At 56.7% G+C, this 27,627-nt stretch overlaps 1 protein-coding gene across 1 annotated transcript; it reads right to left on the bottom strand.

Annotated features, from left to right (window-relative positions):
- Nucleotides 1-10,365: 10,365 nt before the first annotated feature.
- Nucleotides 10,366-27,552, bottom strand: TRIP13 (thyroid hormone receptor interactor 13). The gene is made up of 13 exons (XM_053906840.1): nt 27,388-27,552; nt 26,549-26,714; nt 24,770-24,899; nt 23,976-24,031; nt 23,177-23,267; nt 21,563-21,635; nt 18,951-19,014; nt 18,051-18,137; nt 17,706-17,812; nt 15,224-15,377; nt 12,829-12,941; nt 11,643-11,712; nt 10,366-11,263 (listed from the first exon to the last, which is right to left on the bottom strand). The coding sequence occupies exons 1-13, from the start codon at nt 27,477-27,479 to the stop codon at nt 11,168-11,170; spliced, it is 1,299 nt and encodes a 432-aa protein (XP_053762815.1). The 5' UTR covers nt 27,480-27,552; the 3' UTR covers nt 10,366-11,167.
- Between the last annotated feature and the right edge of the window lie 75 nt (nt 27,553-27,627).

The following is a 27,627-nucleotide window of genomic DNA, read 5'->3' as shown; positions in this document are numbered from 1 at the left end:
ACACGGCCTCTGAGCCCTGTGCCGAGGCCACCGGCAAGCGCAGCCTGTCTCTGGCCGAAAGAACACAAAGCCCATCAGAAAGGCCTTCCTCGCTCGGTGCCACTCACCCCGCACAAGTGTCCGGCTTTCAACGTGAGCCACAAGACACACTGCCATCTGGGAAACGCCACCACCAGACAAGACTCTACGAGACACAGCAGGGATTTTAGAATTTGGGGACTGGGATTTACTTTTTATTACTTTCATTTTTTAACAGTTTGGCAGAGAGAGGGAGAGAGAGAGAATCCCAAGCAGGTTCCGATCTGTCAGTGCAGAGCCCTACTCGGGGATCCATCCCACGAACCGGGAGATCGTGACCCGAGCCAAAATCAAGAGCCGGACATTGATCCGATGGAGCCACCCGGGTGCCCCTGGGGCCTGGGATCTAAAATACCAGTGATGAGCGTGTGAGGGGCTCCGGTGGGAAAAGTGGGCGAAATCGGTCGCCTGGAGCAGGGAAGCCCCAGGACACCATGGACCCACACACGCGCAGCTAAGAATTCCAGGAGGAGGAGGGAAGAAGGGAGAGGACCCATTTGCCGTGAAAGTGCCTGGAATCTTCCAGAGTTAATGAGACTCAAACCCCAAACCAGGAAGCGCGGGGCACCACCAGCAGAACGAACTCCCCCAGACAGACACCTCAGCAAATCCTACTCCAGCTGGAGAACGGGAGGTGGGGAGGACGCGTGAGCAGCCGTCGGACGAACATGCCAGCTTCCCTCCAGAAGCCAGCATGGGGACCCCCGCTCACCTCCCGAGCCCGTGGCTCCAGGCCTTCCCGGAGGGACCTCGCACACGTCCCAGAGCCCTCCTTGAGGACAACGGGGTCGGGAAACCACGACCAGAGGAGCCTGGGGAGACATGGCAGTAGGCCTGTGTCTGTTCGTGTGTGTCCGTCAGTCTGTCCATGTCTCTGTTTCTATGTGCGTCTGTCCGTGCCTGTATCTGTCTGTGTGTCTGTCCATGTCCACGTCCGTGTGCGAGCCTCCGAGGAGGTGGAGGGCGTCTAGTCTGAAGGGCCCTCTTGCAGCCTTGGTTCAGAGGTTCAATTGTATGTAAGACCATACAATTGACGCAGGAACCATTTCCATTAAAACAATCTCCACGATACGTGGACAGAGCAAGGTCACGTCGAGGGTCATGCGGAGGCGCGCTCAGGTGCACGCGCTCCCGGTCGGGTCTGTGTCTGCTGTGCTTACGGCCTCCAAACAGCGTGTCTCCCCAAGCGAGCACTGGTGCTAAGTAGGCGAGGTGGGTGCGTGCACTGGCCCCTTACCCCCGCTCCCCCCTCAGGTGCCCTCCGCTCCCCCTTCAGGCCCCCCCCCCCCCGCAGGCATCCTCCCCACTGCACAGGAGAGCGCTGGAGTGCCACCGGAGGCGCTCCCTGTGGTTGCACTTGACTTAAAGCTCCCAGTCGGTCTGCCCGGTCTCTCCCTGCGAAGAATCACTGAATCACGGGCCGCCAGACACAGTCACACCCGCCCTGACAGCCCCATGTGGAAGCAGGCCTGGGGCCAAGTGGCTTAATGCTTAACGTCTGGGCCCCGATGCCGCCTTGCAGGCGAGCGGTCTTGCCGGTGGCCTGGGGCGCTCGGGCGGGACCGGGCCCACCCCACTTCCCTGCGGGCCGATGAGGCTACGTGGCCCACGTCCTCAGATGACCCCTGCCTCAGCCACCAGCCGTGCTGTCCTCCCTCCCCCGCCCCCCGACCACTTTCTGGCCTCAAATCCCTGAGGGGCACCTTGGTGATGGATAGATGGAGGTGTCATGACCTCAGCACCAGCAGCAGAGGAAACCCTAAGCAGGCGAATGACCCTGAACAAACGGAGACTTCGAGCAAAAGGCAAAAGTGTCTGGACTCCAGGAGGCGTCACCCCCAAGCGGCCGCTGGAGCGCCTGTCCGAGGGGAGCCTCCAAGCTGACGATTAAGCGCGTGACGAGGACAGTAACCAAGCTCCGAGACGAGGGAGAGTGGCTACGGAGAACGAGTGGGACACATCGGGAGAAAACAAAACACACGGGGGCTGGAGTACAGAGTGCGACGCGGGCCAGGGGCACCTGGAGGCCGTGGAGGCGGCGCCTGGGAGGGACGGGGGCCCAGGGGAGCACTCACAGCCGTGGGGGTGTGTGGGGGCGAGTCGGCGCCCACACCTGGGGCCATGGGACAGAGCAGACCAGCAAATGGAAAACAAGTTCAGAGTTTCCAGAATTACAGAATGACGAGACTGTCCCCGCCTGCGGCCACCATCCTGAAGTCTGAGGGCACAGACCGGCGAGGAGGTCCAGATGACCGGGAGGGGTGCTCAGGCGGCCAGGTCTCTGAGCCCCACGTTCGGGGTCACAGAGCCCCTGTCTGAGAGCGCGTGGTGGGAGGGGGCGCAGGCGGTGACAAGTTCAGAGTCGGCAGGAGGAGTCAGGGCAACAGGAAGGACAGACAAAGAACTCGCAGACCAGCCCACGGAAATGCACTCGAGGCAGGGGACGGCACCGAGACGAAGGGAGGAAAGACACAGGGACACGTGTGGAAGTGGAAGGCGGAGCGGCCACTGGACTTGGACACGGAGTAGGGCTGCACACCTCCTCCGGGGGCGGTTTTAGACACGTCTGCCCGGAGAGGGACGGGAAAGGGTGCCGCTCCTTCCGTTGTCGCTCAAAACTCCTCAGCGCAAGGGACACTGGAAATGCTGGCCGGGAACCGGAGGTTTCGAGGGTCGCGGCCAGAGGGTGGCTGGCATGGGCAAAGAGGCCCCGCTCCGTGGGCTGCGCCCCCACACTGGCCTGAGACCCTCGCCGGGTCACTCCATGTCTGTCACCCACTAGCAGGAGATGACACGGAGGTATGTGAGTGGGGTTTGTGTGGGGAATAAAAGGACACAAAGAGAGGACATGGTCGGCAAGGAGCCCAGGTATGTTAGGGTGTTCTTTCTGAAATGTCCCATTGTGACCATCCTCGAGGCCACTGTCCCCTCGTTTGGATGATGCATTTGGGCTGAGCCACAGGAACAGAGACTCGCCGCACCAGCCAGAGGGGGGCCAGATGGGGCCATACAGGGGTCCGACGGAGACCGGACAGGGGTCAGATAGGGGCAATCCGGGGGCTGGTGGGGGTCAGACAGGGGTTAAGCAGGCGCCAGATAGGGGCCATACAGAGGCTGGTGGGGGTGAGACGGGGGCCGAGGGATCAAGTGGGGGCCAGGTGGGGGTCGGATGGGGACAGGGGTCAGACAGGGGCCAGATGGGGGCCAGACGGGCTGGTGGGGGTGAGACGGGGGTCAGACTAGGCCGGACCGTCGGGACGTGCACAGATCCCAGGACCCCTGGTCTGTCCCTGAGGGTCTGGGAGCACCGACTGCCTGAGGTTCTAGGCGACTAACGGGCTTGTGCCGAGCAAACCAGGCGTCGGCTCCAATTTCTCACGGTGACGAGACGGGGTCGTTACCCACACACAACCGACAGCTCGTCACCCGCTGAGGTTCACTTGTCACACTAAATAAATGCGCAGCCACCGGTTTCCCAGCAGAGGAAACTGGAAAATACACCAACTCTGGGTTGATTTCGGAACAAAGAGAGGGCCGGACCCGGTGTCGTGCTCCACTGTTCCTGCTAGAAGTCCGTCTCTTCGATCAGATGTGGGCATGGTTTCCCCATCTGTGCATCCCACTTAAGCAACAGGTCCTCCCTCCCTTTCATTCCAAAAATTAGGCCAAATAAAACCTAGCCAGACTGCCAGTTGTTCTCCAAAAGGGAAATAAAAGAAGTCACGTGTCAGCAGAAAATATAATAACTGTTATAGGCCAGTGGGTGGGGCAGGATCCCACCCCTACGTCGTGTCCCACACCCAAGGTGTTAGCGGCAGGTGCCCAAAGCCCAGGGTAAGACAAACTAGGCCCTGGGACCCTGGGTGGCTCAGGGGTTCAGCATCCCACTTCAGCTCAGGTCACGATCTCTCTGTTTGTGAGTTTAAGCCCCACATCGGGCTCGCTGCTGTCAGTGCGGGGCCCGCTTCAGATCTTCTGTCCGCCTCTCTCTGCCCCTCCCCTACTCGCTCGCTCTCTCGAAAATAAACAAAAAACTAGGCCCTGCCAGGCGCTCGGCTTTAGCTCACTTTGTCGTAGCCAGTCAAAGAACGTGTTCCTTCCCCAATCACAGGTGAACATGCTCACAAGTGAAGACAATCACAGGTGGACGTGGTCACAGGTGAGTAAGATCACAGGTGAACATAGCTATAGATGGAGGTGCTCACAGGGGAAGGGTCTGTGTCGTCCGGCTCCCTGCACCGGGAGGAAGCGTGATGTGCAAACATGAAATTGGGGTGGCCTTGACGAGAGCGAGCACCCACGGATGAAACGAATGCAAGCTCAAACTCCACACGCAGAGCTAACTCAGGATGTCGCTGATCTTAGTCTCTTTCTAGCCCCAAACACAGCTGGTTCTGCTGACATGGGCATAAATTACATGGGTCAGGATGGCAGGAGAAATTAAGATAGCCCAAAGCAGGTGCTTGGCTTAAGCACAGGTCTTTAAAATTCACAAATCAACATAAAATAACATCCGGTTTGAAAGACTCACCATGGTGGCTAAACCAGGCCAGCTCTGGGAGGAGTGAGGCTCCAGCTCCGGGAAAGGAATCACGGGGGAGGGGACACCGCAGGGACAGAAGTGGGGGAGAGGCGGACACCGGCAGCACCACCTGAGAGCCAGTGAGGGCTGCTCTGTGCCTGAGGCCATGCTGTCCCCGGCTCCCCGGGCTCTGTGGCCACACCGGAGGGGGGCGGGGGAGGGAGTGGGTGGCCGCGGGGTCGACGGCTGGCATCCCCTCCAGATGTCCCTCGCCCTCGTCGTGGAGTCGCGTGCAGCAGCCAAGGCCAGAGAGCAGGGGCAGCGCACCGGCACAGGCTGCCTCTTCGAGCACAGGTGCGTCCTCTCCCTGGGCCTCGGTGGCCCCCCGGCCGGGCGAAGGGCAAAGCCAACACCCGTCTCAGGGAACCGAATCCAGCATGCCTTTTGCAGGCGGTTCCAAGTAAAGGTGTCACCTAATTTCCATTCCAGGTGCCAGCAGCCTGGTTTTGCCTTTCACAGACAGGGCTGCTTAGCGGCTCCGGGGAACTGGGAGCGAACGGGTCAGCCCAGCCGCCAGGACTCCCCGAGTCAGGATCACAAGACTATGTGTGGACGAGGAGCTGCTGGCCTACGCGGTCTCTCGGGGACCGGCCGGCGACGCCGCAGCAGGGTCCTGGTGCTGCTGGGCTTGTCTCCCCGCCACCCCTCCGCCAGCACAGGGAGAGCGAGGGGTCACACGTGCCCAGGACCCGGGCCGAGTGGAGCAGCGGCGTCCAGCTGTAGGCACCTCGGCAAGTGCCAGCAAATGGCCCTCATTTTCTGAAAAACTCAAAAAGAACAAAAAACAAAACTACCTTAGAGCAATTGCTAATCCCAACCCCAGCGGTTGAAAGCAGACCTCCTTTCCCGTACTGTCTCGGGGAGACTAAAGAAATCTCTGGAACAAGTCCGACTCGGCGGCACAACTGAGCACCATCTCCTTGCACAGCCCTCCGCCAGTCCGGCGGGGAAACGCCACGGGAAGAAACGCTCACGGCGATCTTCCCAGGTGACTGCCAAGAAAAGTGAAGCGGGAGAGACAAGTCTGTGCCTCAAACCAGCAACAGAGACTAGGTCAGGACCCACGGATTCACAGATGCCACCCCACACGCTCTCTTTCCCGGGAAACCACCGCCGAGTGAAGAAAACCACTAAGAATAAAACAAGGTGTGCAGTACCGAGGCTCTGGGACACAGGTGTCCACAAAGCAGAACTCAGGACGTAGAAGAAGGGTTCCAACCATCAGTGACAAGTCAGGGGGCACAGAAGGAGTACTTTCTTTCACGTACGCCATGTCAGGTGACAGGGAAGGGACCATTCCTGATGTGTGTGAAAACGTAGGTGACGAAAGAGATCGCTGGTTGCACGTGGTGACTCGGTAGATAAGGAAGGGACACTTCCAGTCAGAAATACCTCAGATGGTCGAGAAGGATAGTTCATGGTTACAAATGGTAATGAAAGTAACAGAGAAGGACTTTCTGGTCATACATTGTGACCCAGGTGACAGGAAAGGCTCCAGTGGTAAGTGGTAAATCGGTGGACAGAGAAAGGTTCCTAGTCATTAATGACAGCTTGGGGGTTAGAAAAAGATGGTTTCCATTCATAAGCAACAACACATGTGACAGAATAATACTGTTCCAGTGATGAATGGTAGCTCAGCCAGCAGGGAGAGAAGGTTCTGGTCAAAAATGATCATTCAGTTTTGATAGAGAAAGAATGATTTCAGTCATAAATAACTCAGGTGACACAGACAGACGTTCCCAGGGATAAAGCTTCAAGGCTTTCAGCCCCAGATTAGAAGTCAGATAACGGACGGTGAGGGTTTCCAGGGACAAACCACTGGTAAGTGGCAGGTAAGTGATCAGAGGTGATGGAGTCAGAAAGACTTCCTGTCAAACATGAGAGCACAGGCGACAGGTATTGGAATGTTCCTGTCATAAGCCGTAATTCACACAACAGCAAAAGGTTTCAAGTGGTAAGTCCCGTGATGGAGAAAGTTTCTGGTCATAACCGATCATTCCGATGACAGAGGAAGGCTTCTAGTGCAAAGGAATAACTCAGCAGAGGCAACTCCGGCTTCCAGTCATCAAGTATGCCTCAAGGTGGTGACAAGAAAGACCACCAGTCACAAGCGATAACTCGCATGACAGGGAAGGAAAGGCTTCCAGGCGCTAGTCATGGCTCAGGTGGCGGAGAAACACGGACTTCATCGTAAGTGACAACTCATGTAGGGGAGAAGTGCATTGTCAACCTGAACTGTAAATTCAGCAGACACACAACAGTATTCAGGTGACAGAGAATGAGGATTTCCAGGCATAACTGATAAATCACGGAGGAAAAAAAGGTGTCTGATCGTAAAGGATAAGCCAGGTGGTAAAGACAGATAGTAGCCAGTCATGGATCATAACTCACGTAATACTGAGAGAGGACATTCAGCCAAAAACACCTCAGGAAAAGAGAAAAAAGTTTCCAGAAATAAATGTTCAGTAAGTTGATAGGGAAGGACATGTTCCATCGTAAATGGTGACTCAAAATGGTAGACTAGGGTGGGTTTCAGTCATAAACTATAACTTAGGGGATACAGAAAGAATCCAATCTTAAATCCAATCCAAAAGCAACGGAGTTTCGCCATAAAGGATAATTAGGAGACACGGAAGGAAGAATTCCACTCAAAAATGACAACCAGGGTCATGGAAAGTTCTCCAGTCTTAAACGGTAGTTCAGATGGCAGTGAAGAAGGGAAGGGTTTGCGATGGTGACTGACAGCTCATGTGATCAGCCACGAAGGTTTCCCGCCGCAGGTGGTAAGTCCAGGTGCCGATATGTTTAGGAGACAGGGCAGGAGGACCCCTGTCACAAATGACGACATACAGACAGAATGCGATCCATTACTGACAACTCGTGTGGTAGAAGAGGAAGGATCCCAATCAAAAAATAACTCACGTGACAGAGGAAACAGCTTTCTGTGAATGGTAACTCATCTAATAGAGAAAGGTTTCCAGTCCTAAGTGAGAACTCACGTGATAGAGATTACATTTGTGGTAAGTTGGGTCTGGGTGTCTGTGGGGTGCGGGGACAAGAAGCACGAGGGAACGTGGCGCTCATGCCGCTCACTGTGCCGAGATGACCTCTGCCTCTGCTTGAGCTTCCCGCCAGCATCCACGAAACGTGTCTGCTCTTAACTGACCCCTGGAATGGTTCAAGGGACCAGTCCTTTCTCCTGACAGGGGGCTCCACCAACAGGCCGTCTTTGCTCCAGTGGCCTGGTTGGCTGATAGAATCCAAATTGCTGGGTCTGCTTGGCCATCTGAAGGCTCCCAGGCCCAATCCGGCTTCCTCTCTGGTTGGGGCCCCTACAGCCTGGCGGGGAAGGTGCTCAGGCGGCAGGGACCGAGGAGGCTGACCGTCACCGCACCCGAGCTGTGGGGGGTGTGCCGGCCAGAGAGGTACGTGAAGTGCTCGGGGGAATGACAAATGCAAGGACGGTGGCACCGGGTGGTTGTGACTATGATGTGAGGACATCCGGCAGAAAAGGAAAAGCTGAGGCCAGCGGACAATGAGTGGAGAGGAGTGTGAGGGCCAGAGAGGCTCCAGACGCTCAGAGAAACACAGCTCATGCAGCAGAAAAGCGGAGAGTTCGGTGGTCCAGCACCCGGACACAAGGTGGTCGAGTGCCCCCAGGGGATCCCAGACCACGACCCAGGCACAGACACCTGTGTGAATGGGTCCCGAATCTAACTCCCCAGACCCGCTGGACCTTCTGAGCCCGCAGAAGTGGCCCCCGAACTAGGGTAAAGAGCACAACCTACCTGGGGACCTGCCCGGTCCCCAGGACTGAGCTGTAGAGGGAGCACCAGGGCCACACCCCAGGGTGGCACCGAGGAAGCCGGAGGGGAAGATCTGTGAGCATTCGGGACTTCAGGCGCTTTCTTAGGACACGGGGTCAGATTTCCCGGCCAAGACCCAAGGGATGAGTAAACTGGCCACTCAGGGGCCCTTGGAGGCCTAAAGACAGATGTGGCCACGTGGGGCCATGGCAGCCAAGGAAGGGGTGGCTGGGTCGGCAGGCCTGTGACGGCAGGGGCCAGGCAGCCGTGGGGGAGAGCTCACCAGAGCCACCCGCTTTTCCCTGCTGTGTGCGTTGGGAATGAAGCAACACGCTTAACATCGGGTCCCTGCCCAGTGGTGAGAGCCATGCCAGTGGGGAGAGCAGGGGGCAATCTTGGAACTGACCCCCCACGACGGTCTCCCAAAACCAACACCAGGTGGGAAAGGGTTCAGGGGTGTGCCCTTCCCACCTCTGCTCACTCTCCGCCTGGTCCCGTGGAAACCAGGACGCAGTGATGACCGTGGGCTCCCTCAGACATGGCTCAGAGGTGGCCCTCCTGGCCCCAGTCCCCACACCTCTGCTGCTGAGGCACGGTCTCGTGGCTACAGCGGTCCGTGGCTCATGCCCGCTGATTTGGAGGACTCAGAAAAGGGGCCCAGAAGGCGGTCACACACACACTGCCCTGCCTACAGGTGACCTCTCTCTCAGTTTAATCTCACGGCCCCTCCGGGCTTCCGGGGACAGCGCTCGGCGTTTCGCCCATGAGGAGTGGACTGCCCACCCCAGGAACGCAGCTCTGCTTGCCCCTCGGACCCGCCCCTTGTGGGCAGGACGGCCCTGAGCCAGCGGGGTGTCTAGCGATGCACGGCGACGTGCACCTGGGAGGTTTTGGCTGCTACCCACACAGTGCCCCCAACACAGCCCGTACCAGGGGACGAGCCCAGGACCCGTGTCCTCTGTCTCGGGGCCCATGTATGACCCCCTCCTCACACTTTGGCCCACCCATCTCCAGCAGGCCCCTCCGGATGGCCAAGTGGGTGCGATGGCCCACGGCCCTTCTCCTACACACGCCTAGCGAACTAGGTTCCGAGGAGGAATGAGAAGCTGGAAACACTCATGCCCCGCTGCCCCCTCCCCTGCACGGAAGTTCATACTCACGCACAGCCCCAGGCTCAGACATGCACATGGACACACGCGGCACGTGGGGAAGACAGAAGGGACCGCAGAGCCTAAGAGGGACACGTGGCAGGGTTGGTGGCCTTCGCTGACCACGCTGTCCACCCCGGGGCGCCGGCTGAGCCCCGGCACCCCCTCCTGTGCCACCACCCGGGGCAGCGCCACCCTCTAGGGGCCCTTGGGCGGATGCATCAGATGCACCCACAGAACCTCTGGAACCCACCTTCTGGGAAACTGGTCTTGGTCTGGTGGCCTCCCGCGCTTAGATCTCGTTTTCTGCCCGCAGGGTCTGGCTCTGGAGCCCCTGCCCCCGCCGTCCCCAGTCCCTCGGGCTTCCCTTCCCCCTGCCTGTCTCCCTTACCCTGTCTTTCCCCCCATCTGCCCCGGCCCAGCCCCTGTCCCCTTCCTTCCATCCAGGCACCTGGACACCAGGCACTTCAGCAAAGTCGAGATGAGGTTGTCTCAGGGTCCCCCACTCCTAGAGCACGGTGCGCCCCTCTTCTCCTGACCCCGGTGCCCACGGACACCGCTTTTACCCCCTTCAGGGCTTGAGGAGGCCAGAGCCAGGCTCCAGGTTCCAGATGCGGCTCTTGGTGTCATTCCCATAAATGGTCACAGTCCCTTTTGACACCTCAAGGCATGAAACAGGCTAAAAGCTACATAATCGCGGGAATGTCTCAATAGAATCCACATCGTCGGAGTGGAGACTCAACATGAAAAGTTCTGGTGGAATACGCTTTAATACTTAAAAAGCTCTGTAACAAAAGCCAACGTGGTCTTCAAAACGTGTACAAAACATGAGCGTGAAATCGATTTGAGCGTCAGGTAAGCGCAAAGCACATCCTGTGAGGTGCGCCAAGTTCCAGCCAGCTTGCCGTACGCGGGTGACGTGCCACCGCGCGCAGCCGCAACGCTACTGCAAAACGACGGGCAGGAAACCATGCGACGCCGCCTGTCCTGGGGCCGAGCTGCGTGGCACACACTCACCCGATCCCCAAACTGCACCTTTCTCACAAATAGCACCTTTGTGCGAAGCCCACTCTTCCTGAATTGTTTTCTCCATTTCTAGAACATAAGAATAGGTTTTCTCTTTTTACTCATTAGTCTCTGAACCGTTTGCACCAAATAAAAGAGGCTCAGGTCAGAGAGCAAAGGCCACCTCATATTTCAGTGACCCAGATGTTTTTAACACTGGGATTACATTCTTATTCAAGACAATGTAGTTTTTTCTTTTGCTTCTTAAAGCCTGTGTTCATGGCCTATTTTAAACCAATTTTGTCAGCATTTTGCATCTGACTTGTCTAGAGGCAGGATGGAGTGAGCACACCTAGACGGCAGAACTTGAATCATCTTTTGAAACAGTGAAAATGACAGGCCGATTCGTCTTAAAAACACATCACATACGACACACTGCTTTGAACACCACTCAGCCTCGTGGGCTTCCGGCCCGGGCAGACCGTTCGGAGACTTCTGGGCAGCGACGTCACCTGCCGACTGTGCCCACGATCACGGTGGGGTCCGGATCAGACGCAAGACGAGAGCTGCTTCTTCTCTTCGAACTGCTTGTCCACTGCCAGAGACAGGGCTCGAAGGAAGCCCTCGATGGTGACAGTGGGGGCCTGGAAGCAGACACGGGTACATGGGCCGGTCGTGCCCCCGGTGGGGCTGCTGACCGGCACCCCCAGTATGGGGCAGGGCAGGGGACTCCGAGGCCCTGCTCCGCGCGAGTCCATGGAGGGCCCAGTGTGAGCAGAGGTGTGTGAGACGCCCGCAGGCCACCTCCTTGCTTCAGAGGCACCGAGGCCCTCCCGCCCAGAAGCCCATCGCTTAGGCATGGAGGTGAGTCAGATCCGTAACGGTGTTACGTGCAACTCCCCGCGAGGCCAGGCCCCGCCACACAGAGTGGTGGTGGGGGGCACACAGTGGTGGTGGGGGGCACAGAGCAACGGTGGGGGGGCACAGAGCGCTCAGAGGCAGGGGCGGCCACGGCGGACTCACCTGGACATACAGCGCATGAGCCAGAAAAGGGAGCTTTCTCAGGACGCGGCCGCTGAGACCCTCGCTCTTCCTGTGAACAGAACCACGCTTGGGGACGGTTTCCCTCATCTCCGAAAGTCCCCTCCCCTATAGCTGGCCTCAAGGTGGGCTGGTGGCCCCTGGTCCTCAGCTCCTGCCCCAGGCGGGACACGATGCTTGCCGCCCTGAGCTGCTAGCCGCCCAGGAGAGGCACACACGACATGGTGGGCACGCGGCCAGTGGCACGGATCCCGAGGAAACCAGGCTGGTCCCCATCGACTATTTTTGTCCAAGTGTCAGAACTGCCCTCTTCTGCCTCATCTTGACCAGTTTCAATCTCTTCAAGAGATAACCCGAAATAGAGTTTCTTCAGGCTATCCCTTTGTTCAAAAGCTTCCACAAGCCTCACGGCTTCAGGATGAAGTTCAAACTCTGGTCACAACGTGGCCTCTGGGCCGCCAGCACCACCACCTGATCTCTGCCGTACAGCCCACAGGAAGTCCCCCACGGCCTTCCCCAGTTCTCTCCAGTTTGTCCAAATTCTAACTGTCCTTCACTCCACTGCAACTGTGCTCCACTCCATCTCCCCACCTTCCCTTCCTGCCACCCTGGTCACCAAAGCCATGTGGGAGGTCGACCACGCTGCCAGCCACAGGCCCCCAGCACGTGTGCAGCCACTGGCGCTCAGGGGCCGAGCGCTCCCTCCTGACGCCTAGGGCTGCCGGGCCGCGTGCTTTCTCTGACTTCCCGAAGCACCAAGCACAGACCCCTGCCGCTGTGTCCTCTGCTTACTCAGACAGAAGCTTCCGCTTTTTCCTTCTCATCGATTCGTAAAAATTTAACAAATGCCGTTTAAGAAATCAGGACTACGTCACGAGAGCCTCATCTGGATATCTATCTTTTCAGAGAGAAACACAGCACTGCTTTTTACTTTCTAACGGTGCCTGTGGGAGGGTGGCAGACCTCTACGCTCTGGCCCAGGAGCCTGGGGCCAGGGCGGTCGGGTGCTCTCAAAGCTCTCCCAGCGCCTGTGTGACAGACGCCTCGGGGTCCCAGTCCCTGTCCTCTGACCCCAAACCACGACCCTAGGCTGCTACAGTCAGCTACAACCGCCCCTGACCACAACAAATGCACTTTTCTAGGTTATAAAGATGAAGGCAATGCACACCTTGAAATTTCACTCAAAAGGAGACTCAACCTTGACACGTTGTTTTCAATGAAGCCAATCATCTCCAGCTCCCGGAGGGTCAGCAGCTGCTGGCGAGGGTATATGATCTGACACTGGAGACAGACACAGGGCGTCACGGCGCGGTTCACGGGCAGAGTGCACACTGTCGGCCACGCGGCAGCAGCCCGTTTCTCAGAAACATCCCCTCCCCCAGAAAGGCGAGCACGGCCACGCCAGGACGCGGGCCGCTCCCCTCTCGCTCACACGCACGTCCCCGCTCCTTCAAACGCAGGTGAGAGTACGGGTGACAGGACACGTCTCGGAGACTAGCGGGGACCCAGCCTCTTCTGTGCTTTTGATCAAGACGTGTCTTCACTACGTGTCAGGGCAGAGAGGGACTCGGAAGGGCTGAGGCCAGCCCGGTATTGGGTTTCAAAGGCGTATCACAACCCAGGGAAGCAGAGTCGAGCTCAGGAATCAGGACTTGGCCTGCCTTTCAAGGGGGGTCTCCATTTTTTTTTTTAGTATTTATTTGAGGGAGAGGGAGAGGAAGAGGGAAAGAAAGAGAGAGACAGACAGACACACAGAATCCGAAGGAGGCTCCGGGCTCCTAGCTGACGGCACAGAGCCCGACGTGGGGCTCGAACCCACAAACCATGAGATCATGACCTGAGCCGCGCAGGCGCCCCTTCATTTGTTGTTTTTAAGACAAGACCGTTGTGTGGCAGGTGGCACAGCCTGACCCTGGATCTGGACTTCATTCCCTTGTGAGCCACGTGGCTGTACACGGGAGGCACTCTGCCAAGAAGCGGCACCTGACAGGGCGCCCAGGGACCAGCACTGAACGACTTCTAACGTGAATTGCTCTGACTCAGTGACCAGGAGAGAACGGAGAACAAACAGCTTGGTCCGCACGGTTTGGAGGTCTGGTGAAGGCTGTGAGTAAATTTAAGCAACAGGGTTTATGCCAGGAGTGTTCTCACCTTCCTGAGCCTCCCTGGGTCCCTGCAGCCTCCCTGGGACTGCCCCCCGCTGCCCCTCCGGGTGCACGTGACAACCGCGGGCTCCTGATGGAGTGGGCCAGGCACACGCCGACAGCCTTCAGGACTGGTCCAATTTCCACTCCGTCATCGGAATGGCTTAACTTCCTGCAAACCGGTTGAGAACCCCTGTCCCACACGCTCAGCTTCTAGAAAAAGTTCGTACGTTAACTGGCGAAACATCTCCCGGATGCGCGGCACAAGTAGGAGCGTGACCACCGTCGGGATCCCATCACGCTGACTTCTCGGCACCAACACTTTCCGGAGCTCACCTGGGACCTCAGGTCAAGGCTCCCCGGGGCCGCCACTTTCTCCGTGCCGCATCAAAGTGGGACGGGGTGCACACGCCAGACCAGCCCTCCCATCCCTGTCAGGGGCTGTGTGATCCCCGCCGAAGCTCTGTGGCGCCGGGCTGGGGGTCGATCCCACCCCCGCCATCCTGTTACGACAACGTCACGCCAACGATCACCACGTAAATCCCCGTCCGTCGGTTGGCTCGGTTACTGCCTATCTCCCAGAATCAGGGTTCAGGAACGCTCCCCTGGGGGAAGGGACTGCCTGCCTCGGGCCTGCTGTGCCCAGTGCCCTGGACTCCTAGCACCAGGTTCTGCCTAGAGTGATTTACACCAGGCCCACTGGGAGCGCGCTACCTCGCCCACTGCTGCTGTGCTCACTGCTCACTAGAACACGGGACTGAAGGGACGTTAATGCCGTAGCTAATGATACACTGTGAACGGCAACCCGGGCAGGATGACCCCTCTGTGAACTATGACCTCCAGTCAGGAGGACGTCCCTGTGAACTGTGACCTCCAGTCAGATGACATCCCTGTGAACTGTGGCCTCCAGTCAGGTCTCCCTATGAACTAGGACGTGTCCGGCAGGTTTCCACGCCCCTCCCGGCAGATCGATAGATCACATGATCACAATCATCATTTTGCACTAAAAGAGCAAAAATATAAAGTCGGTGGCCATAATTTCTTTTTTTTTAACTTTTTTTTACATTTATTTTTGAGAAACAGAGTGAGACAAAGCGTGAGAGGAGGAGGGGCAGAGAGAGAAGGAGACACAGAATCCGAAGCAGGCTCCAGGCTCTGAGCAAGCGGTCAGCACAGAGCCCGATGCGGGGCTCGAACCCACGAACCGTGAGATCATGACCTGAGCCCAAGTCGGACGCTCAACTGACTGAGCCACCCAGGCATCCCAATAGTTTCAACTATCAGCTCAACCTACGAAACACACCAACTGCAGTTTTCGACCTAAGATGGTTAATACCACGTTCAAGTAACTCACCCCGTCTCGGAATTGGCCACTAAGGACACACGAGAAGCCCGGTTGGAAGCAAAAACGCCCCGTACCTTCATCAGTTCTTCCAGACAGGAGAGGTAGATTTTGAAGATGGCTGCTGCAGAGGGCGGTCCGATGTACTGCCTGATGTCAGCCCTGTCCACGAAGGCCACGTCGATCCTCTCCGTGATGTTGGAAGTGGTCAGAATCACCACGTTGCAGTGCCTGGAGGCAGAGGAGTGAGCGCCAGTCGGCCGGTGCCTAGTGATTCCATCACCGCCCCCCCCGCCCCCCGTCCTCGAAGGTTCAGAATTCAGCCAGCGTCTCAGCCGGCTGCACCCCACGTCCCAAACCCGGCCTAGGAGGCCTCCTGAGGCCCACACCTGAGTGCCTGCCGGGCCCCCAACTCCCACCAGGCTCTCTTGGATTCAACACAGTGCGCCAAGGAGATGTTGCTCCTGTCTTCCAGCAAGTTGTCCCAGACCCCCACTTGACTGTTCCCTCTCTTCCATCAACTATGGCATGACGAAACTCTCACTTTTCCTTTTTTCTTCCTCCCCTCCCCCCCCAATTTTATTTTTATCTCTAGAGACAGGGAAAGTGTGTATGTGCAGGGCGGGGGGGGGAGGGGGGGGTAGAGAGAGGGAGGGAGGGAGGGAGGGAGAGATAGAGATAGAGATAGAGAGAGAGAGAGAGAGAGAGAGAGAGAGAAAATCCCAAGCAGGCTCCATGCTCAGCTTGGAGCCCAGTGCAGGGCTTGATCCCACGACCCGAGCCAGTATTAAAAGTCAGACACTTAACCGCCTGAGCCACCCAAGCACCCCCGGAGCTCTCACTTTGTGTGCAGCGCCCTGAGCACCCCATCGACCTGCCAGGGCACAGCCAGCTGAACACTCGACGCGCAGCTCTCGCGACTCCCACACGCCGTGGAGCTGAGGTATTTATCCTGTTTACGGGCTGCTTCCCCTTTAGCTTCCAAAGGGCAAGAGAGCCCCGTGGTCCAGTCTGTCGGCCAGCGTGGCCAGCACACGGCAGGCACAAGGCATCCCGCGAGCACGCTTCCCAGGCCGCTGGGCTTGGTGTGGGGGATGTGGCGATGCTCCCCCGGGGCCCGAGTCAACACACAGGCCAGGCCGCAGGAAGCGTGTGGCCTGGGGAGCCCCCAGGAAGGCCAGCTTCACCTGGTGTCTGGAAACAGGTGTGTAGTGCGGGGTGAGCAAGGGTGAGCCACTGAGGGTTAGGGGCAGGGAGTGTGCAGGTCACAGGAGTCCGGGTGGAGGGATGACACGGCTGGGATTCTTGTCTGGGGACGGGCTTTGTCCCAAAGAGTCAGACCCACACAAAGGAAGGCCTGGAAGGGTGGCCTAGAGGGGCCTGAAAGGAAGCGTGAAGTTAAGGGCACAGGAAGGGGTGAGGGCAACCAGAAACCCGTGCGTCTCCATTCCCTCCTGAGCCCCCACACCTGCCAGCGACAGGAGGGGCACCGGGACCCCACCTTCTGGCTCGAGCAGGGGCTGCACAGTGAGGACATCGGGTCAATGGGAACCCTGGAGGCAGGAGCTGCAGGGCTGAGTGAGCGCCCCGGGAGTGTCCGACGCCCAGTCTAGGTGGACCCGCAGGCCCGCGAGGGGTGAGCAACAGAAGAGGGAAGGAGGCTGACAGCAGAAACTAGGCGGTCTGGAGAGTGGAGGAAGGGGAAGGGTGGCTGGAGGTCTGACGGTGCGGAAAATTCCAGGGAGGGCAGATGGCTCTCAGGTAAGGGAGGGGCAGAAACCAGACTGAGGAGCAGGGGCGGGGCTGGGAGCAGAGCCCAGGGAGGAAGGAGGAGCGGCTACAGGGGCACATGGCTGGCCCCGAGCAGGGTGGAAGCAAGCAGGCCAGCAACAGCTGCGGCTCAGGAAATTACAGCCCCTCACAGCAGGTCGCAGGTCGTAAACCGTAAATGTACTACTGCGGGAGGCCCGGGAAACAGCCCACGGCACGATTCGGTTCCCCACCAGTCCACGCGGACAAGCTAGCTCTGCAGCCGGGCAGCCTCCCAGTGGGAGAACGCTCCCGGGACCCACCGAGGGCTGTGATCCGGGGTGGGGGTGGGTGCCCGGACCGAGTCAGGTTACGAGGAGTCACTCCCTAAAGCTGCACGGGCTCAGTCAGGGCACACTGACCACGGGCCCCGGCCCTGCAAGGCTGGGCTGTGGAGACGTGAAATCTGGCCCCATGAAGCGCACGCGGGGGGCGCTCGCCTGTCCGTCGCCAGCCCCGCAACGCCAACCAACGCTGGGCGGTGCCGGCATCGGTGCCGGAGGGCGGCCGTGTTTCACGGTCACGGGCTTCTCCGCACACTTGAGTTTCGCTTTATGTTTCCGATACCTCAGTGAAAGTACCTGTCCCCGAAGCGGTGCATTTAGCAGATACACCGCCTCAGGTGTGGGAGAAGGGCCGAAACTCAGCAGCCGTGTGTCCACTCAGAGGAGCTGAGCGACGTGTAGAGGCGTGCGGCCACCTCACACCCTCCCTGTGGCTTCTCACGTGAGACCACCGTGTCAGCGTTACCTCTTAATCTGATCGATCTGGGTTAAGACAGCGTTGACCACACGGATGGCATCTGACGGCTCGGTACCTGCTCTGCAAGCGTTGCGGGCGGCCGTGAGGCTCTCCACCTGTGGGGATGGGGCGACGGGTCGGAAAGGACAGCACCCGACCCCAGGGGCAGCCACGCGCTGCATCAACCGAGCAAGCGAGGGACAAGTGAACGGGTACGCGTGAGCCCGCTATGCCAGGAGCTCGGCGGGACGCCGGGGAGGAGAGGGCTGCATGACGGGAGTGCCGGATGGAGGACGGACTCAGCCAGGGGTCCAATTTCCTTCAGTCACGGGTGTGATGTCCAGCTGCGCCTACCTCATCAATCAGCACAAACACCAGCGCATCTCTGTCATCAATCAAGTCCTGAATCTTCTGGAACATCTTCGTCACCAGCTTGCCACTCTGGAACCAAAACGCTCCTTTAATGTTGACTTGTACACGTCACGCCGCCTGCCGCACACCCTTATCTGCCGTCCCTGCCCAGCCTCGTTATGACCCCAGGTGGCCCCACAAGCCCATTGTCTCCTGACGGCCCCCTGGAGAAATCCCTAAATCCAAGGAGCCAGGGCCACACGGGAGAGGCCGACCCACACGATCCCCTCGCCCCGCTCCACGTGCCAGGAAGCGCGCCCGAGCCCACGCCGGCTCAGCCCTGAGCCGCCTGGCACACACAGGTGCCTCAGTGCCCTCCCTCCTTCCTTTTGCCTGCCATCCGCACCACCAGGAACAAGATGGGTCATGGATGCAAGCTAAGCGCACTCCCTACGGGTGCTCCCCGTCCCGGCTCACCACCCTCTGGAGGGATCTGTTTGCACCGGTGCCCGGGCAGAGCTCTCCTGTGCTGAGAGGCACCTGCAACATCACCTTGGCTGAGCCCCGCGGTTTGGACAGAGGAACACAGAGGAACGAGGCTCAGAGCCCCGAGGGCGTGCTCTCTGAGGATGCAGCCCTCTGCTGAACGCAGGTCCCGTCCTCAGAGAAAGCTGAGTGTCTGTCCCGCCCAAAGGTCTGGATGCCACCAGCAGAGGGTACTCTCGGGCCTATTTTCAAGTTACCGCTCAGTTCTGGAACTTCCCTCCGACCGCGAGTCCGCCCTACTGTCACGTTACCTACTTCTGTCTGAAGCTCTCGGAGGAGAGTCTGCCTACTCTACGAGACAGCCGTCCGACTACATGGTTGACAATGCCGACAAGCAGAAGCGATGCTGATACTTACTTCCGAAAACCACTTAGAGAAGAGGCTGTGGCTGTTTATTTCAATTAATTGGCCGTACCGGTACCTGAGATGACAAAACAGAGTTACAACGAGTGGCTTGCAAATCGCTCCTACGGCACCCACAGGGGCGGCAACGCTTCTGCTGTAACCCAGCATCCCTCCGCTGCCCACTAACTGGTTAGGTCACCACAGCTACCAGCGAGGGCTGGTGCAGCGGCCTGCGCAAGTACTTACGACAATCTGACAACATGCAATCAGCGGTCCTAGCTGAAGCAAACTAAGGGTTTTGAACCGGAAAACATCTCTGCATCAAAACAACAGTAACATCCCTCTCACTTTTCATCTGCTTGTAACTGACGTCTCAGGTGCTCTAAGAAGCGTCACCAGCAGTAACGTGGTAGCAAAACAAAACGTAACCGTCAGACGTTTTCTGGCCAGAGCTGAACGTGTTTTCCTCCCTCCATAAACCCAACGAGTGGACAATCTGTTTCCCAGCAAAAACTCACTTCCTGTGGACCCCAGGGCCATGGGGCACCCGGAGGCCCCGATGTCAACCTCAGTATATACTGACAGACTGCAATCTAGCACTGGTCCTCTGTGCACACGGGACACCTGGATGCACTTAGTTCTAACTAAAATCAAACAGGGAGCGAGACGGAGGCAGAAGGGAAGCCGAGCCCCGTCCCCTATGCCTCGAAAGTCCACATGGGAAAAACAATCCCTTTCAAAAAATTGCAACTGGCTAGCCACTAATTCTGTTTACCAAAGAGGGGAGAGACAGACAACCTAATGGAATAAAGACTGGGTTGAATACTGAACGAAATTAACCCTAAGGCGTTTCGATCAGGTGAGCAACAAAGGCTTGCTAAGGTTTCTTTCTGGCATTTCTAAGCCACAAAATAAATGCGTATTTCCAGATGGTTGTACTGCAGGAAGTTTTCTTTCTTGCGGTAACATCTTCAGTGTCCAGTGTTCCAGGTAACGGCTCCAAGAGATCTGCAAGGCACAGATGCACCTCGGCAGGTCAAGACAAAAGCCAAGTTGCTTACGCAGAATAAAAGGTAGAAACAGAGCAACTTCCCTACACAAAAATTCTCCCGGGACATTTTTGAAAGGGAAGAAAATAAAGTATTCGTCCTAGGATACACGCTGGAGTAACAAGTCTCAGATCAATCCCCTGAATTAACCGGAAAAGGAGACGAAATCATCGCAACAGCATCTGTGAATGGCGCCAGACAGCAGGCGTCAGGACTGTCACCCAGACAGGAACGAGGGAGCCTGCAAGCGCTCTGGCTCTCTGCCTACAGCGCCTTCCAACCGCGACCCTGGAGGGGACCCAAGACGTGCACAGCCACTGCGCTGACTTGGACACAGAGGTCAGAGTTCGAGGAGCCCGAGGCAGCTGCAGGCTGCAGAGCAGAGCTCCAGAGGGGAGGTAGACACGCAGGAGTAAAGCTCCAGGAATCACATGGGGTCCCTCTGGGTCTTTGCTGACACTCGGGCGTGTGTGAATACGGAAATCCCAACAGGCTGGAGAGCCGTGAGGGGCACGGCTCCTGGTGCTCACAGGCTGGGAAGCTCAAGTTCCCAATGGCCAACGTGCACAGTACCCGCTATCACTCAGGGTGCCCAAGTGAGATCCCAGAAGGGCCTCACTTCACTATTAAGTCTGGACTCCTTTCCAGTAAAGCTTAAAAACAAACCTCAAAAGGGTTGCCCTAAATCACAAATGCAATGCCTAGCAGAACAAAACCCGACAAAAACAATGTCTGCATTCAACCAAAACTTACCTGACAGCACAAGCAGAAACGGACCCCAAACCAGGAGAAACACCAGTCAACAGAAAGACCCAGAACTGACAACAAGGACGGACTTAGTAGGGAAAGTTGTGAAATGGTGACCACACACCAGCTCAAACATTTTAACAAGAGGATAATGCGGAGAGAGTTGAAAAGTATAAAAGGAACCAAGTGGAACAGCCAGAGAAGAAAAACATGCAAACAGAAATGAAAATGTCACTGAATTAAAAGCAGATTTGACATCTTAGAAAACTGCCCAAAATGCAACACAGAAAATTCTAAAATCCTCAAAGAAAAAAAGCCACATTGGTGGCCCAGGGGAGAATATCAAACAGCTGAACACGCAAATAAATGGGTCTGTTCCTAGAAAGTGAGTGTGTGTAGGGGGAATTCATTGAGAAAATAACGGCCGAATGGTGTCTAAACGCAATGACATCGTAAGCCCCGAGAGAGACAGAACTCGAGGAGAAACAGACAAATCCACCCCTAGCTTGGCCATGCCTCTCTCAGACAACAGGATGGGAGACCATCAGCGAGAGCAGCAAGCATCCGGCCCTGAGAGCAGACTGCATTCTGACATACACGTGGGACAGTCACCCAAAGGGCACGTGCTGATCGTTAAAGCAAGCGCCGTAAACGTAAAAGACTGAAACTCAACTCAGAACAGTGCTCAGTACGGGAGTTAATTCGCTCTGAAAGAGAGGGATCTACCAGTAAAGGAAAATTATGAAGAAATAAACAGCTTCCATATCACACATGAAAAGCAAGCGACCCCGTCCTGCCGCTCCCCTTTCTCGAATTACCAGAAGTTACCTGCTCGAAAGTCTGATGGTCAATTTCTGGGCTAGTGCCTTACACAGGGATGTTTTTCCAGTTCCCGGAGGACCTGTAACAAAACCCAAGCAGATGTGTTTTTAAGTCAGCATGGTAACAAATCCCTTAAAACAACGGGAGCTGCATTATCCCCGGCACACACAGCAAGGAGTGGGGCTCAGAGCTCCGAATGCTGTTACCCCAAGTACTGCCGGGCAGCCCACAGAGAAGTCGGCTAGCAGCGTGCGTGCTGCAAAATATTAACACGCTTCCCGAGGCTTTCCCTTTTTCTCCTTGTCTGACCTCGGCCCGTGTTTCTACTCTTGGCTTCCATGTCCCCAACACAGCATCGCCTGCCGGCCCGTGCGTCCCCTCAGCATCCGGAGCGAGCACCTCTCCTGGTCTCCATCTTCGCTGACACCCTCCTTGTCCCCACACGTCCTCTAGAAAACCCACTCGCTAAGTCACCTTGTGAAAGGTCAAACACCTTTCATGACAAGCATCTGGATTCTTAAGGCACTGACGTTTGTCATTCCTGCAGCCCACAGCATCCCCGTCTTCCACGGCAGCCCACACTAAACCAGAAGAGCAGCAGGCGAAGCCCTGCTCGTACAGCTTCTTGCCCTGTGTGCCACTGAGCAGGAGGCCTGGCAGCAGCTGAGACGCCAACACAGAGGGACAAATGCATCTACCAGAAGATGCAGACACTTTCAAATCTGATCTGCGTGAATTCTTGATAATTAAAGAAGAAACATAGAGCCGATTCTAAATGGGAAATACTTGATTTCACTAATCAAAATACCCCCGGATGGTCTGCTCAGAACCCAGTATCAGGACAATATGCCGAGATTATCTGCGGTTTAAAAGGCCCCGTGTTGGGGGTGCCTGGGTGGTTCGGTTAAGCATCTGAACCTTGATTTCGGCTCAGGCCAAGATCTCACGGTTTGTGAGACTGAACCCCGAGTTGGGCTCTGTGCTGACAGCGTGGAGCCTTTTCGGGATTCTCTCTCCCTCTCTCTCTCTGCCCTTCCCCCACTCGTGCACTCTGTCTCAAAACAAATAAATACAATCTTAGAAGAAAATAAAAGATTTTTAAGACTCCACAGAAGCGTGTGGTCTTAACTGGTCTCAGAAGCTAACCACCCCCACCTCACTATTATTTGGGCATTCTCTCGATTTCTTTCTAACCAGGAACATCAAGAAAAAATCCAACGTTCTCCTCTGAGAAGATTCAGACAGAATTTCAGTGAAGCAGGGCTGTTGTGGTTTATGGTCACAAAGCGAAGCCCTGGGAATGCTACAAAAACGTGAGGCAGTTCCTGCCCAAAGGACCGTACGATCACTTGGGGGAATTGGGCAGTTATATGAGAAGTTTAATAATAACATAGAAAAGTCACAAGGCAGAGACCAGGCAGCTGCCGAGTGAAGGGTCAGGTGACACATGCCCAGGGTAATGTGAGCTAGAGTGGCTTCTCAGGGAGGGGACATTCGAGGACAGCTCTGGCTGCATCAGAAAACAGAACTGTAACCCCTTGAAGGTCAGCGGGACAAGTAAAAAAGCCTGACTTCACACGGTTTACCTGGTTAAAGAAAGAAAACCCCACACGCTCTTACCGTGAAGCAGCACCACCCGGTTCCAGGCGATGAGATTGCTGTCGACGTTCTTGTCTGAAAACAGCAAGGTTGTCATCACGTAATCGAGGAGCTGAGCGAAGAAAGGTAAAACGCGGATGGAGGTGTGGACAAGGCAAAGGTTCCCACCAGATGTGCTGCCGGAGCTCGTGCCCGAGGAGAGGGGCCGGGCGCCAGACCACCCCTCGGCGACTGCTGGCGCCGAGTGCCGGATGCTTCACAGGCTTCCGTTTTGGAAGAAACTCCAAACGTACGAGACCAGGTTGGCTGCTGCTACTTTAAGTATGCAGACAAACACAGGGGTCCCGCCAAAGGACAAGACTTGGCAAGTGATGAGTGGGCTCCTACCTCTGGGACAACACAGCAGCGGGCAAGCCACAGCACATTCACTTAGGACGACAGCCAGGACTGTGGTCGCGCAGCCCGGGTGATGTGGGGGATGGACTTCTAGTGTCCCCCACGGCATGCAGGACCCTTCCCCTTGAAGGGGGCTCAGACGAGCTGGCGCTTGCTCAGACCTGCCGACCTGCTCTGTCTGCCCCTTGGCCCTGCCTCCTCCGTCCCAGTGCGTTAAGAGCACAATCCGGTGAAAGCTGTCTTTACATTCTGCACCCGCCCCTTCCTCCCCCATGGGACAGACACCCGGGACACGGGCTGCCAGGAACCATAAATTCCCAAAAGCCTATTTGAGTCACGGGGCTCCAAGATGCTGGAGGGCAACACAATATTGATCCCAACTCAAACAGCCGGGACTTCCTGCAAAATTAGCACAGCAACTTACATGAGACTTGACTTCCACATCATATACCAGGCTGTCCCAAAGCCCATGGAATTCAGCTGGGAGAGAGGAAAACAAAAACCTAATTTTAGGAAAACAAGCACCACAATGACCAGTGAGGTCTGCCCCGAGTCACTGACGCTCTCCACCGCACCACACACCACAGGCTGAGAGTCTCGTTACCGGGAAGTTAAATTTTTGAATTGTTTCTTAAAAGTTTAATTTTTCTTTACAGATGCAAAGTCACTGCCAGTCACTCAGCTTTCAACAGACAACCGAATGGAGTACGGAGTTACTTCCTCATCACGTGACCACGCGCAATTATCTCTTGTGGACCTGAGCTCTCCCACAAGCACATAGACTGCCCCACCGTCCTCCCCAGCAGCCAGCACTTGGGTGGGGCCGAGGCAGGTCTGGGCCGGCTGTCACGACACCACAGGTAAACGCTGAGGACTCCACCGGCTAGAACCAAGGCAAAGTCCACAGGGAAGCACGGAGAAGGCAGGAGGAAGGAAGGGGCCGGCAGGTGACCAACCGGGAAGGAAAGAGCACCTCCGGATTCTCAGCACCATCTCTGAGGGACCCGCCTGCAGGAACACAGCCTCACAATGGAGACCCCTGCTTTTATCTTCTGCGATGCGCTCTCTGTTCCACAAGAAAAAAAACACCCCGAAAGCCCACAAAACAGATGGATGAATACAACCTCCTCAGCTAACTGCCTTGGAGAGAGCAGGCCACATGCCGACCCCTGACCTCGTGTCCCAGGTGCGTACTGCCCGGCGCCAGTGCTCACGCACCTGCGGGCAGGACCCAGTGACTCGCCGCAGTTATGTTCTCGGTCTCCTCCTCCAGAGTCTCACTGCTGGGGCCGCCCTCATTCAGCTGGAAGACGTGAAGCGAAATCGTGCAGGCACCCAAGTCGATGGGCTGTGATGAGAGGCAGAGCAATCAACCCACGCAGACCGAACTCCCTTCCCAATGCTAGCCATGACAATTACCCGGTAAAGTCCAAAAATAAAAATTGAATATGCAGAACGTTAGAAACTCGTTCGTAGATTAGGAAAAAAGCCTATCATATTCAGATTCGGTATCAACTCTTTAAGATGTTTCTCTCTCCCCTTTTGACTAAAAAACTACTTTATTGTTCTTCGTAATCATGAAAATTACGTGGTTAGTGAAAACGTACAAACGATACAGGATGAAGTTCGTCAAAGTCGCCCATCCAACCTCACACAGCCACACGTACTTGACCAAAAACGGATTCAACCACAGTTTTCTAACTGTGCCTTTCCTGCTTCTTTTTCACATCTGTCATATTTACTGTGATCGTATCATCTGCTTAGTCAACCTCTAACTGACGGATAACCAAGATACTTCGAGTTGTCAGCTACTATTAACAATATACATAGAAAGTCGCCCTTGCACTTCTACAAAATCACATAATTACGTCTGAAGATGAATTTCTCTAGGTGAACAGGCAGAGCCAAAGATGAGAACGTTAAAACGTCTAATCGCTGGCCCCAGCGCCCTCCACTGAGGCTGCGTTAACCTGTCTTCCCTCAGTAGCGTGAAGAGCGCCTCTGCGTCCGCCAAGCTGTCCAAAATCAAGTATGATGGGTAAAACTCACAAAGCCACGGGGCACCCGGGTGGCTCAGTCGGTTGAGCGTCCGACTTCGGCTCAGGTCATGATCTCACCATTCGGGGGTTCGAGCCCCGCGTCGGGCTCTGTGCTGACTACTCAGAGCCTAGAGCCTGCTTCGGATTCTGGGTCTCCCTCTCTCTCGGCCCCTCCCCTGCTCACGCTCTGTCTCTCAAAAATAAACATTAAAAAAATTTTTTAAAAAACCCCAAAACTGACAAAGACACAAATGTTAGTCCCAGTATAAGAAAGGAGAGGTCCACCTTCTAAGCAAAATTCTGGAGCCAAACCAATGCTTCCCAACTGATTCCTTGTAAGACACGAGCCATGCGGGTAGAGGGGATGTATCAGACACTGGGTTGTTTGTATAGTGACAAAAAGGTCCCAACACACCCACCCTCTCCCACAAAGATGGTGGGCGAGGCCGTCCGCACGCCAGACTAGACGAAGCCCTTCTCCACGGAAGGCCCATCTCATCCCTCAGCCCCCATGCCTACTACAGTCTATGCCGGTGGAGCGGTCCATGGACATCTGCTGCCTGGAAGGACAGAGAGCAGGGACGGAGGCCTCATCAGCACAGCCCATTCCACGGCGCTGCGTTCTGCTTTCGCAATGGTCCCCCTACTGTGCTGTGAGCATCCTGACCCCGGGGCCAGCCCACTCCCAGCACCTGGCTCTTCCCAGACAAAGCAACAGATAAACGAACCACTTTCTGACAACCCACCACCAAAGCAGCAAGCAGACATCCGTGATACTGACGTTGCCTTTTTTTTTTTTTTTTTTTAAGGTAAACTCAACACCCGACATGGGGCTTGAACCTATGAACCCAGGATCAAGATCGCATGATCTGCTAAATGAGCCAGCCTGGTGCCCCCATGACACTAACTTTGTATTCGACTATGGATTAGCGATTTCTTGGCAATATGAATTAGTCACCTGTGGGTCTTTAACCTTCAACTCTGTGTCAACAATAGACACAGACTGCACGTTTCTGCTCAGAAAAGGATCATCAAACTCGGTCCACGTGTAGTCACCAAACACAATGTTATGTCTGTTGAGCAGCTTTCTAACGCTCAGCTTTATATCTTCCTTTTTGGCAGTGCTGGGAACACAAGACACAGAGATCAGGATGGTAACAGGCGCCTTCTACAAAATCAGGCCTTTCAGAGCACAGCGGTGGGCTCGCCTGGGGGTCAGCCCCAAGCCAAGCCCTGCCCTCCATCCGCCAAGAGGCCACAGCAACAGCTCCTGCCACCCGGGGCTGCCCCAACGGAAGATCAGCCCGGACACACAGGCCTGGCGTGCGCTACGAGCTCTCGCTAGTGCTGCTACTGTTAGGAACGAAGGCGCAAAGCTCCCACAGCCGTGGGGTTGCAGCCCGAGTCCGCATTTTAGCAAAAGCCCGAGGCCTGTGATTCACGTGGGAAAACTCTGACGCTTTCGGACTGGCATTCAAGGCTTCCAGGACGCCGACCGGTTCTGGACCATACCTGCCTCCGCCCCGCCTCCCACACTGCCCCAGCCGGCCTCCCCCTCGGCGGCAGGCAGGCCCGGGAGGGTCCACCCTCCCGGGCGCCTGCCCCACGCAAGCCACACCCAGACCCCTCTGAAAGCTGCGGACCACGGGGGTTCGCCTGGGGTCCTGAGAGATCAGGTGGTGGGCGGCTGGGGTGACCGAACAGCCCGACAAACGCCAGCTCCGAGGATAACGTGCACACGCGCCCCTTCCTCCCCGGGCCCGTCCGGCTCCGCTTGGGTGCGGCGCCCGGGCTCACCTGCCGCTCCGCTGGTGCACCTCCACGTGGACGGTCGGCGCCTCGGCCACGCAGGGCAGCGCCTGCTTCAGGTCGCCCACGGCCTCGTCCATGGCGCCGCCTGGAGCAGCGGGGACCCGGCCGGAGCGTGGCCGCCGCCGCCTCGCGCCCCGAGCCGCCGCCGCCACCGCCCGGGCCGCTCCAGCCGTCCGCCCTCCCGCCCGCGCTTGAAAGTGCCGCGCGCGGCGCACCGCCCTCTGA

The sequence above is a fragment of the Panthera pardus genome, unplaced genomic scaffold, assembly GCF_024362965.1.
Source record: "Panthera pardus isolate Hobbes unplaced genomic scaffold, ASM2436296v1 HiC_scaffold_2, whole genome shotgun sequence".
In the NCBI taxonomy this organism is placed as follows: domain Eukaryota; kingdom Metazoa; phylum Chordata; class Mammalia; order Carnivora; family Felidae; genus Panthera; species Panthera pardus.
Note: the sequence above shows the minus strand (reverse complement) of the source record. Positions and strands in the feature narration are given on the sequence as shown.

Coding starts and splice junctions, on each gene's coding strand:
- TRIP13 (XM_053906840.1), bottom strand. CDS start 27,479: ATGGACGAGGCCGTGGGCGACCTGAAGCAGGCGCTGCCCTGCGTGGCC. Junction 17,813..18,050: donor TGTTTGTGCTGATTGATGAG/GTAGGCGCAGCT, acceptor CCATCCCCACAG/GTGGAGAGCCTCACGGCCGC. Junction 11,713..12,828: donor CTTTTGAGTGAAATTTCAAG/GTGTGCATTGCC, acceptor TTCTGTTCACAG/GAAGAGCGAGGGTCTCAGCG.